General features: G+C 43.9%; 1 protein-coding gene across 2 annotated transcripts in view; it reads left to right on the top strand.

The window, feature by feature from the left end:
• The window catches only part of OSBPL5 (oxysterol binding protein like 5), a 249302-nt gene that overhangs the window by 221936 nt on the left and 14072 nt on the right, over positions 1-13294 (top strand). For both annotated transcript variants that reach the window (XM_061610182.1, XM_061610183.1), the window contains exons 15-19: positions 2049-2146; positions 2794-2883; positions 7266-7402; positions 9744-9929; positions 11819-11957. In XM_061610182.1, the coding sequence (XP_061466166.1) occupies positions 2049-2146; positions 2794-2883; positions 7266-7402; positions 9744-9929; positions 11819-11957 (650 nt within the window). The remainder of the gene's footprint in view (positions 1-2048; positions 2147-2793; positions 2884-7265; positions 7403-9743; positions 9930-11818; positions 11958-13294) is intronic.

Raw genomic sequence — 13294 nt, 5'->3', positions numbered from 1 at the left:
CTGTCCTTGCCAGTCATGGATCTTTTTTCCCTCCCTTTGAAAGAGATGTATATTGGCAAACACAGGATTTTCTGTCTGTAACAACTTGAAATCAGGATGGGTGCTTCAGGCTTGTGGATCGACTTCTTGAAAAGACAAAGGGTTGTATCCAACACTGCCATTCTGCTTGTGCAACAGACTTTCACTTGTGCAATGGAACTTCCCCCTCTTTTCCCCTGCAGCACCCCAGAACTCCAGATGATTGGGGTAGGATATTTGGAGGTGGGATGCAGGGAGAGGAGAGGAAGGGAAAAATCCTCAGAGCCTTAGAGGAGCCCACCAGCTGGAGACAGACGCTGAGCTACTTGTAATTACCTGCTGCATCTCATAGGAGATCTGAGTTGATACAGATGAGAGAATTTAATGTCAGATCCGAAATATGCTATGCAAAGACCTGGCTAGAATGATCAGATAAAGATAGGCAAGGTTTTTCTTAAGCTGCACAGGCCCATTTGAATACATTTTTAGAGAAGTAAAATCAGCAGTGTTACTTTTCTCTGGTATTATCAGAACCCCAGATTTTCTCTGCTCTGCTTGCAAATTCTAATATTTAATTCATTTTAGATGGAGCTAACTCTTGCAAAGCTTAAGTTAAGCTGCAGAGCCCAGTCCAGTGTTTGTTTACTCAGAAATTTGGAAGGGGGGGATTTACTTGCCACCTCCTTGCTCCTGCTGAGTCACGTGTTGTCTTTGCCACTGCCTGATAATCTTAGCCTGATTTGTCTTTGTGCTACAAGTCACCAGAACCAGATCTAGGTGGTGGAAGTAACGTCGGCATAGGATCTACTGAGGGATATAAAGCTGGAGCAGATAACTTGCACACCAGTCATAAAGTGGAAATAATGACAAACTCCTTTAACTGGTCTGGGGTAAGATCAAATGGAGGAATTTGCAACATCAAATCCCAGTTACTCAGGCAGAGCTATCATTTCCAGAACCCCTGCATAGTAGCAATAGCATCTACACAACTTTGGAAATAACTCCCAGGACTCTGTGTCTAGGTCTACATTTGGTCCTCTGTCACTCTCAGGCTGACTCTGGCATCCACTGAGGATAGGAGGAGGAATAGTAGTGATGTTCAGCATCTTAAATTTAAAAACAGTTTTAGACAAACTCATGGAGGACAAGGCTACCGATGGCTAGTAGCCACAATGGCTGTGTTACACTTCCATTGCCGGAGGCAATATGCCTCTGAATACCAGTTGTTGGGAATCACAAGTGGGGAAAGTACTGTTGAATGGGCATCCAGTTGGCCACTGGGAGAACAGAGTACTAGATTATATGGCCTTTTGGCCTGATCCAGTAGGTCTCTTCTTATATTCTTAATAGTATTGGTAGATTCCATCTTGAAGTCATTGCCTTCTACCCAGGGATTTGTGAAATAAATATGCTTGGGGAGGGGGTCAGGATCCAGGTTCTCGCCTCCACTTGCTTGGGATGCAAAATAAATCTTTAAAAAATATTTTTCTGAAGCAATGCTATATTGCTAGCCCTCATCTCTTTCTCCAGCTCAGATGAGTGCCATGCTCTGCTCCTCCTCCTATCAATCATGCACATATCATGGAGGCAACAAGGGCTGAAATGGCACTCAGCAGTCAATGCTTTGGGCACAAAGGAACCAGGAGAGCCCTAATCAGAGCAAGGGTTGGGCAGGTGGTCTCAATTGACCTGTAGTCACTCTACAGTGGGAATGGTTGATTGAGATTATGACATTCTGCCTGCCCCTGCCTTAGATGACTAGACTGGTACTCCATGTCTCTCTCTATATACATCTCAAAAGATTTTACCAATTTTTTCTGATTTCTTTTGGTAGAATGTGCCAAGTAACACAACGGGGTGAGGGCGTTTTAGGTTAATGTTATATAACCAAAGAATTTTTAAAAAATTAGGATTCTTTCATTATCTTTTTTTGCAAACCATAGTGATTGAAGGTGACTGATTTCTGCAACATATATAGTCTCTGCAAACATGATATCCTGTTGATAGTTGGGTTTCTTCTCTGTTTCTAGGAATTCTGTATGGTACCATGACAATGGAACTTGGAGGGAAGGTTACCATTGACTGTGAGAAAAGCAATTATCGGGCAGAACTGGAATTCAAATTAAAGGTGTCTTTAACTTACATTTGGAACTTGCCTGCAGCACTCCAGTTCCATGTTCTCCCCACACCCCTGTTTTTCCAGGTTTCCTCCCTATTCTAGAATTATAAGTGGTGAGGCTAGTCTTACAAGTAATCCCAGTGTCTGTACAGTGATCATGTGCATGCAGGGGAGAAGGGGAGGTTGTAAATGAAACCCTGAGACTGTCCCAAAGGACTAAATAATGATGTCAACAGCACTCTTAAAATTTTTGCAAGTTTCTTTAAGGCTCTTAGGGGGATGGAGTTCTATAGTGGTTGATGTAGTCATTAAGAACCCATCCCTAAGTACCAGAGCTGCCCCACATTGGTGCAGACATAATAGTCCAAGTGCAGTGTGCAAACTGAACTTGCCTGACTGTGCACTGATTCATTTTATCGGAGTGTTTGACGAAGAGGTCAGATGAACAATTCCACCATGCGGCCAGCTGAAAAATGTGCACTTGACCCACGTTTTGGCACGTAACAGGAATTTTATGAACTGCTTTTTCACTGGCAGTTCTAGAAACCCAGTCAAGTTCAGCTTCAGCCCTGCACCCTGGTGGACCTCTTTGTTCATGGCTGGCCTCCAGTGTTGTTGTTTTTTGTAGGCTGAAATGTATTTTTCTCTTCCCAAAGCCATTCTTTGGTGGCAGCACAAGCATTAATCAAATCTTGGGGAAGATTAAATCAGGAGAAGAAGTGCTGGCGAGTCTCGATGGACGCTGGGTGAGAAATCATAATCTTCTTTGCTGACAGTTTTAAAAATGCATGCATGGAGTGCAGGAGAGGGCAAGGGACAGTTGGGAATAGGGTTGTTTTTTCTACTACTTTGAAACAGAACCTGATTTTAAAGCAAGAAGCCCTGGGTTAAAATGGATGCAACTGACAGTTTTATTTGCTCAGACATAAATCTTTCTGTAGAGGTTGGCTCTGCTGGCTCACATTCTGATAGCACAGCTTGATTTCAGTGTAGCAAACAAACTAGGACATGAGTCAGAGCCAGATTGGAAGGCCTTTGGAGCAATGATGGTCACTTGTCTGGTAGGATGCATTCATATGGCCACTACCCATGTGTCCTCTTCCTTAGGAGAAGGCAACGTGTGGCTCTCTAGATGTTGTTGGACTGCAGCTTCCATCATCCTCAGCCATCATGGTCAGGGATGATGGGAGCTGTAATTCAAACATCTGGAGGACACTGTGTTGGCTACCCAGGTTGCTGTGGTCTGCGGATGAGCCCTTGCTGGTGGTACTGTGGCATACAGAACTCTGTCTGGTGGGAGTGTGAAGGAAGGCCTTCTCCACTGTGGCACGTACCATGTGGAATGCTCCCCCCATTGGGATCAGGTGGGTACTGACCGTGGAGTGTTTCCGCTGACAACTGAAGAAGCACCTGTTTACTCAGATGTTCCCCTAATTACTGATTCCTTGATGTTTTTTGGTTACTAGCATGATATTTTACATTTCATGTTGGTCCCTACCAGCCATATAGAACAAAAGAGGAACAGCATGGTTGAAACACCCCAAATGTCCAGTAAAGAGCATACAGGTCTCTCCCATGAAATCAGGGCCATTTGGATATGCCCTAGGGAACAAAAGATTGCTTATTCAGTAGCAAATCACATGTTGAAATTAGGGGGAATCTCTGCTTATGTGATATTTCCTGGTTGTATAGGGTCTTATGTATCTTCTCCCACCACCCCTTCTGCTTTCAGTTTAAATTCTAGGATTAACCTCCAGCATGTCACATTAAGTAATTCTGTGTGGCATTGGCAAATAACACGTGTACAGTTTACAGCAGGGATGGGGAACCTGTGGCCCGCCAAATGTTGTTGGACTCCAAATCCCATCAGTTGCAGCCAGCATAGATGATGCAAGTTGTAGTCCAACATCATCTGGAGGGCCACATGTTCCCTATTCCTGGTGGACAGATGAGATTGTCCAAACACAAATGTACTGGCCGACGGCCCTTTCTACCATGACGTAGCACAAGACACTTAAGAGATGGCATGTAGCCATGGCTTCTAGTCACAGGAGATTGCATCTCTTGGTGGCAGTTGGGTTTTGTTAAATTTCTGTTTTCATAACGGCTCTGCAAATGCAGATCATATATATTTTCTGCTGAAGCCATCTGACTTCAATAACATTCAGAGATAGAAACAAAATGTCTTTAGGCAAGTCATTGTCTCTTGTAGCCTAGCCTGCCTCTTTGGATAACAGTAAGGATAACATGAGGTAACCCATGTATGCTACCTTCAGTGCCTTGGGAGAAGAAAGGAGAAAAAAGAGGGAAGGCACCAGTGCAGGAACCAGAGAAGAAAGAGCATTTAAGGTGCCCCAAAATTCAATTTATTCAGCCCAGCACATTTCATAGGAACATAGGAAGCTGCCTTATGTTGAATCAGGCCATGGGCCCATCCACCTCAGTATTGTCTACACTGACTGATGCTGACTCTCCAGGGCTCCAGATGGGAGTCTCCTGCCTGGAGATGCTGGGGATTAAATCTGACACCTTCTGTGTGCAAAGCAGATGCTCTACCGCTGAGATACAGCCCTTCCAAATACTCTTTGTGAGGGGTGCTGGTAAAACAACACCACTATTTCCTATGTGCGGTTACAATGCCATTTTGTCATTGCTTTGTAACAGAGCTGATAGGAAGTAGCACTGCTTTGTTTTAGCAATGACTCTGACAAAGATTATTCAAAATCTTCTTACCTGAAGGACCGCCTTTTTCCCTGTACACCCTGGCCTGATCACTGCGATCATCTGGAGAAGCCATCATGACTATCCCACAGATATGTATTTGACTGGTTTCTGCGTGAACTAAGACTTTTAGTGTGGTGGCACCAGCACTCTGGTTCCTATTGAAGTCAGGCAGGCTGATTTTGATTGTTTCACCAAGCAATTTTAGAAAATTAATTTGACTCAGTTACTTGTCTGTATTTTGCAATTTTATAATTTTATGACCTTTCAATCATTTTATTGTATACCATCTTGATATTTTTTACAAGTGGACAGTTTATAAATACTTGCTTAAAAATAGTAACTAATTTTTAAAACTGTATTGAGTTCAATAAATTCTATTTTTGTGCACCTAGACTCTCATTGTCCCAGAAGGGCACAATATAAATGTAAAAATAAATGGCAGCTTCTGCTCATGGCACATGTCAGTGCAGAGGGTAACGTTTGAAGCAATTCTCCAAGGTTTAGGTATAACTAGGAAAACATTCAGATACTGGACCTATCCTTGGTAGAATAATTAGCTTTGGAACATGTCATAGTATATTCTCTGTGTCTAGCTATGAATGTCATAATATATTCCTTATAACAAGCTGTGTAAATTATCCTTCTGGTTCATCCTCTGGGGGCAGTCATGAAAATCAAACCCATCACATATTCAGCCTCAAAGCAGTGGAGCTTAATGAGTAATTAGTTTTCAAAATAAACTGACAGAGGGCAAGAGTGAAATGCTGGTGGCATTTGGAGTGTTAGGGAACTGGTAGTCAGGAAGGTAATACTAACAGCAGCAACCTGGCCTTTTTATTTATTTATTTATTTAGTGTATTTGTATGCCGCTCTTCATCACCAGGTGACCTCAAAGCAGCTTCCATAGCAAGAACAAAATAATATAATAAAAACAAGTCAGAACATAATAATAATTAAAAAAAACTACAACAGTATCAATAAATAACACCACAAAGTATCACAAAACAGGCTGAAATCTCAAATCAGTCTAGTCTGCAAAAGAGAGAGAGAGACAGTTATACAGTAAAGTCCCATCATTGTATGATAGTCCATATCCTTCAGAGAAGGCTGTCATAGATTCCTTGGTAGCAGTGTCTTCCCCCAGTGTCCAGAGAGGCTTGCTTCCATCTCCACGTCCTTGGGCTTGCTCAGCCGCTGCTCCCCGGGTGGCTGCTGCTCTGTTTTCTGTTTGCACAGTCCACACAGGGGACTCAAAGCCAGCTGCACACTCAGTGCTTTTCATTCACACTGAAAGGAAAGGATTAATCACTTCCTGCATTGATGTATTCCCTGTGTCTTGTAGTTTGTTCTGTTGAGATTTCCCCTCATGGCAAGGGCAGGAGAAAAGGTGAGAGCTCAGTTTTAAACACCTCATGGCATGATCAGATGAAGCAGAAGCAGCTGACAGACACACAAACAATCTAGACAAGTACCAGGGTGAGAAGAAATGTCGGTTTTACAATTAGCAAATCCATCCTTGTTTGACAAATTTAACATTGTGCTATTCTTGTGCTGTTTTCTGCTTTTGTTGCTGTTACAGAAATATTATTAATAATATCCCACCTTCTTCCATTTTATCCTCACAACAGCCCTATGAGGTAGGTTAGACTGAGATATAACTAGCTCTTGATCACCCAGTGATCTTCATGGCTGAGTGGAGATTTGAACTGGCGTCTCCCCAGTCCTTGTCTTTTAGGGAAGCATACTGTATTGATATTGCTATATAAATAATACAGATATCATTAATAAGTAAGAAAACCCATTGCATTTTTCCTGAGACTTTGCAGAAGTACATAGCGCAAAAGATATGTCCTTGTCCCCAAAGAACTTACAATCTAAAGTCCATCTATGGGGAAGATAGCAAAATGGGGGGCAGGAAAGGATGAAGGAAAGAATGGCATCAGAAGATTATGGAGGGCTTCCTTTCCTTTCACTTAGTTCTTTCTAAGGCCACATCCACACCAGACATTTATTCCACTTTAAATAGTCATGGCTTCCCTCAAATCCTGGGAAGTGTGGTTTGTGAAGGGTGCTGAGAGCTGTTAGGAGACCCCTCTTCCCCTGACAGAGCTACAGTCACCAGAATTCTCTGGGAAGAGGGGCTGACTGTTAAACTACTCTGGCCACTGGAACTCTGTGAGGGGAATGGGGCGTCTTCTAGCAACTCTCAGCACCTTTCACAAACTACGCTTCCCAGGATTCTTTTGGGGAAGCCATGACTGTTTAAAGTGGAATAAATGCCTGATGTGGATGAATGCTAAGTCTAAGTTAAACATCTGCATTGACTGTTTTATGCTAGTACTAAATCCTGTCATTCATACACTCCTTCTTCTTCTCCTCTTTCTCCTTCTCCTCCTCTTTCCAGGATGGAGAAGTATATATAAATGACCTGAAAAATGGCAGCACAGAGATTTTCTGGAATCCAACCAGTGAGGTCCGAAAGCAGAGACTGAAGCGTCACATTGTGCTGTTTGAAGAGCAAACAGAGTTTGAATCTGAAAGGTAACGCAGGCAGTTTGCTTTAATAAAATAATCTAGAGAAGAAATGTTTCTGTAGCATGCTTGTGCGTGCACTCTCACTCACTCACACACACACCCCTCTGGAAGATTCCTCCCCCCCCCTTTTTTTTTTAAAGCCCACAGGATATCAGTAGCAAAGACAGCTTATACTTGCAGGCAAGCTGCAGTTCAGCAGAAAAGAACTCCTCTCCTTCTTCAGAACCTAAAGCAAGGAAAGGAGTAGCTCACATGTACCTGGAGATTAACTTTGAGTAGTCTTGGGGTGGCTGATAAATACCTGATTCTGGGAGGCTCAGACCTCCTCTCATTGAGCCTGCGTATAGATCATTGCACTGAACCAGGCTGAAATACTTTCCATCACCATCAGGGGGAGGACTGTAGGTCAGTAGTCGAGCACATGCTTTGTATGCAAAACATCCAAGGTTCAATCCCATGTATCTTCAGGTGGGGTTGGGAAAGACCCCTCTGTAAAACCCTAGCTATATGCTTCCAGTTAGTGTTAGGCCCAGTGTCAGTGCCCAACATACTTGGGGATTAGCTCATGTACCTCATTTGGTAAACTTTGTATGGCCTTTGTATGGTCTTCAAGGAGGTGCCACTGTGCAATGTAGAGCCCTGTCAGGGGATGGACGGATACACACACACATGCACACACAAATGTGGGGAGGCAGAAGACGCTAGAGCCCTTTCCCAAGACTGACCTGAGGGCAGAGCCTCTAGAGCAAAACAATGCCTGAGCAAAACAATGGTAACAGCAACTGCTATTGTAGTCAAGGCTAAGTGATAATGGGGAGGGAGAGGTGCAGCTTTAAGACCTAGCAACTTACTGCATGCTGGATCACAGCAAAGGCCCATCTAGTCCAGCATCCTGTTTTCACAGTGGCCAATCAGATGCCTATGGGAAACCTGCAAGCAGAACCTGAGCACAACAGCACTCTTGCCTGGTGTGGCATTAGAGCAGAGCTTAGCTGTAAAGGGAGCTGAACCATACCAAGGGGAGCTGAACATTGATGTGTGTAGTGTGTAGAGAGACACAAAGTTGAGATTGAGAGTGAAGCTGCCAAGCCCTAAATAGTGCACTTCTAGTCCTTCTTCTAAAAAACTCTCTATTTCTATAACATTCATGAACTATGGTACATTTAAAGCACATTTCCCTCCCCATCCCGAAGAATCCTGGGGACTGTAGCTTACTCCTCACTAGGGATGTAGTTTGCTTGTTGGTGCTGGTTCGGTTGTCATTTCGCCAAACTGGCAGCTAGTTACAGTTCGTGTTTGTTCATTTTCCATTATCTTTTGCTCATACCATATCGACCTTTATCAATGCCAAAAAAGTTATTGTTTGCATCCTTTCTACTGATAGTGTGCATGGTTTTTTTAAATTCAAAAGTAAATGAGGCAGGTAATTGCTTATCATGTTGGACTCTTGCTTCAGGCTTACTATCTGTCCAAGGACAATCAACTAACCTACCTCTGCCCCAGGACAATTAAACGAGGCTTGTGCAACTGAATTTTTTTTCCAGCTATGTGATGTACTTCTGAAAGTTGAAAACTGAACCCAATTTATCTTAAACCCTTCAGTGCTGCTGTCTGCTGAGCTCTTGTCCTTACATTTAGCTTACATTTAACTAACCAAACATTAATAATGCTGGATCCACCACCAACACAGCAGTGATGACCATATTTTAATCATTGTTCTTCCTTCTCCCCCGACCCCTCCCACATCTTGCTTGGGTCAGTTTTTTATGGTGCTCTGCTGCGAGCCTGATTGGTTTTTGCCTGCCTAAAGCAACAGACTAGTAAGTAAAAGAACAAAATTGAGAAGCTAATCAGTGAGCCATTTCTTTGATAGGAGTGAAAATAAATATACAAGGGGGAGGCAGGTTAAGAATCAAACAATATAGGTTAATGGCTGCCATCATCACCTCAATGACACAGAAGTTAAAAGGAATATGTACTTCAGCTATTTAGATCAAAGGTGCCATCCATAACAATGTCATTCTATTTGCTGCTGTTTCTAGTGTCAGGAAAAACCACGGAAGCTTGCAGCAAATAAGACCAATCCGCAAAGTCAATGAATGTGCGACCTGGGGGGTACTCTTATGTCCAGCTCACTTTAGCCATTTTCTCCCCTTCACAAAGCTACAGTTCTCAGCACCATTAATAGTTCCCAGGATGATTGGGGGGGATCCCATTTTAGTGTAACATTGGGCCATTTTGAGCCTTCACCCATTTTGAACAAGTTTAGAAACACTGCTGAAGGCCCTGAACCCCATGACTATTCTGGCCTCACTACAGACATTTATCACTTGTTTCTTTTTTTAAGACTCTGGCAGCATGTAACAAGTGCAATCAACAAAGGAGACCAGAACAAGGCAACTCAAGAGAAGTTTGTTTTGGAAGAGGAGCAGCGGAATGCAGCACGGGAACGGAAGGAGAATGCGACAGAGTGGAAGCCTTTGCTGTTCTGGCATGATCCTGCCACAAACGAATGGCACTACAAATACAAAGAGTGAGTGATCTGTGGAATGTGGTGATTAACTGTGTAGGTATACTTTTGAGCATTTTTATGCCACAGTCTTAAAACTGGTGTGGCAAGTTTTGTACCAGGGAATGCTGGGAATTGCAGCTCTGTGAGGAATGGCTAGGAGTCTCTAACCAAATTTCAAGACCCTTGCTAAACGGCAGTCTCCAGGATCCTTTGAGAGAAGGGGACAGTTAATTTAATATAGACATAAGAGTGTAGTGTAGATAGGCGCTTAGTTGTTCATTGCTTCATGGGTGGGTGGTCTTGTACCAGTGCTATAGGATCCAAACAAGGGTTGAACATCCTGCTGCACTTAGTATTGTTTCAAAGCCCTTTTCAAGCCATTTACTTTTTAACTACTTACATAATTTCTGTTCCTCCTAATTAGAAATGTCAGTTGGGGAGTAAATACCTTTGGCAAGTGTGATGTGTTCCTCACCCAACAGCATGCTGGGTGAGGTGGGAGAAAGGGGGTGGCACACAGAGAGAGAGGGAGAGAGGGAGAGAGAGAGAGAGGGAGAGAGAGAGAGAGAGAGAGAGAGTCTAAAGCACATAGCACAGGGTAAGCCTGTTCCTCTTTCATGTTTATTTCTCCTTTTTACCCACAGTAATCTTGATGGTTCTGTGTCTTTTTCTACAGCACACTAATGCTAAACTTGTCGTTTCTTGTTTTTGAGTGCTGCTGTTAACTATTGTTCAGGTGAAATACCATGGGATTTCTGCTACGGTGTTAGTTCAAAGCTGATCAAGGCCCAAATGTTAGATAGTGTTACATTGACTGCCTGTTGAAACTAGAACAAGGAGATTGCCAAGATAAATTTGTGATGAGGGAAGGAAAGATTAATCATCTGTTTAATATGCATATGCTGCACATTGCACACATATTAGTCATGTCATGAACTGAACACAAAGCTGTACAAAACCTGTTCACAGCTGTTTGTAACATTTACTGCCTGAACTTGTGTTGTGGTGTTAAGTCCTGCTGAGTTAAATGGGAATTACACGCAAGTGTATATTAGATTGCACCCTCAAGTCCTCTTTGAGCCCTGTATGGAGAGCCCAGTGTGGGCCAGTGTGGCTCTGAAACTGAACATCAAGTTCCATTTCTTCCATGCAGTCACTGTGACTTAGGACAAATCTGTCATCTCATAGTCCCAGTACACTACCTGGAAAAAGAAGTATAGTAGGGCCCCACTCATATGGCAGGTTAGGTTCTAGACCCCTGCCGAAAAGCGGATCAGCTGTAGCGCAGGGGTCTGGAACTTAACCCGCTGATCATGCCAGAGGAGGAGATCAGCTATAGCGTGCTACGGGTGATCTTCCCCTCCTCCTGTGCGATCAGCTTGAGCAGGGGAGTCTGATCACGCCAGAAGAGGAGAAGATGAGCTGTAGAGATCTTCCCCTCCTCAGGCGCTATCAGCTGGAATGTGGGAGTCTGACCGCCCCCGAGGAGAAGATCAGCTGGAGCATGCTGCAGCTGATCTTCCCCTCCAGCGAGATCAGCTAGAGCGCGGGGAGCTCTAGCCCCCCTCTAGCTGATTGCCCCGCTGGTGCTATATTAGCGGAACGTTGAAAAGCAGGGCACCTAGAAGCGGGGGCCCTACTGTAATGTGACTTGCCTCACAGGGTTGATTCAAATAAAGATTGTACACTGCCAGAGGGCCACAGATTTCCCATCCCTGGTTTATGATAACAATTCTTGTTTTGCTACAATGTTAAGGTGTTTTCAGTGTTGTGGTTGAAGTATTTTGGCGATGCAAAATAAGAATGTGAATGTTTACATCTGCTCCACACAATGGCAAAAGTTTGGTATATATTACTACTATTAAACTCAATGACCCCCCCCCCAATAAACTTCTTTTTCCTTTCAAAAGTTTGCAGCCCTGGGACTCTTTGAATGACATTGCCCAGTATGAGAAGGACGGCATACTTCAAACCATGCAGAGGCACATATCCAATAGAATGTCAACTCACAAGAACATGTGCATCAGCAACCAAGTAGCACGGCACAAGGTAACTGGCCTTCCCCAGAAAGTCCACTGCTGTGCCAGCACTCCATATTTTCCTTGGTGTGTGGATAGGTGTCCTTCTGCACTCTGTTTCCTGAATGGTGATCAGTGGTGTCACTAGGGTTGGTGTCACCCGGTGCGGCCCTCAGCGCCTTGTCTCCCGAGAGTGTGAGCATAGCATGCGGCCAAACAACAGGGCCCGGGAGCGCGCCGCTGCCTCGCTGCCCCCGCTGCCACCTTCTAACAGCCGAGGAAGGCAGCCGGCGTGGCACGTGAAGGCTCTCGTTGGAGCCTAGGCGGTGCCTGGGGGGGGCGGCTCTGGGTGTCACCCCCGTCTGGTGGTGTCACCCGGTGCGGCCTGCACCTGCCGCACTGCCCCAGTGACATCCCTGATGGTGATGAACCAAATTGCAGCCTGTGCTCACAGTGCCAATTTACCATGAGTGCATACCAAGCCAGATTTGGGAAAATGTTATCTCACTTGTGAATACAGGGGTCTATTATGTGGCAAAAAAATGACAACTGCTATCTGATTTGCAGGATTTTCATCTGCAAACATTTTATGTGGCTTGTCCTGGTGGAAGTTTTGGAACGAATTTTAAAAACCAGGCTTTGCACTTGCACTAGAGTGTTTTGAATTACAATGGTGGATGGGAGTTTAACTAAATGTATATGGAGGTTGTTTAGTCATCCAGCAGGCCACTGGATCTATGACTGGACTTTAGAGATCTGGAGAGGGGAAAGAAATAATGAGGAAAGCTACACCCATTCACTCTCGCTCCCAGTTCCTCTAATAGCAAACTCAGGTGATGAACGCCAACAAAAATGGATCAACAAGACAGTAGTATCGGCATGCTCAGAGGAACCCAAGATGGAAAGAAATACACACACAAAAAACATTTTTTTTAAAAAAGTGGTTGAAACAGATCAAGAGCTTACTGTGGACTGACCATACTCAGTAGCCATAAAATGCTGAGTGTCAGTTGGAAAAGAAAAATGGAAAACAGGGAGATTGGGAATGGAGTATCCTGAATGAGGGCATGGTTGGCTAGCTGGAACCTTAAATAGGAATACTCCAGTTAGAAGTGAGAATATGCTGTAACATTTTGTTGCAGTTCCCATTTGTAATGCTCAGGTTTGGGGTTTAATACCCTCACCCTCTGCACTATATTACTATGGGGGGGAGGTTTGAGGGTCTTGAATGTAAGAATGTTTATTTTAGATTGTCATTCTGTTATTCCACAGAAACCAGTGAGATTACTTAGGAATATGGGGGTTCAGGATTTCAGCCTAGGATCAAACTTTTGAGATGATGAGTATTCACAGTACCCCATTGAAGCC

This window comes from Rhineura floridana, chromosome 2 (assembly GCF_030035675.1).
Source record: "Rhineura floridana isolate rRhiFlo1 chromosome 2, rRhiFlo1.hap2, whole genome shotgun sequence".
NCBI lineage: Eukaryota > Metazoa > Chordata > Lepidosauria > Squamata > Rhineuridae > Rhineura > Rhineura floridana.
This window is presented reverse-complemented; position numbering and strand designations above follow the sequence as displayed.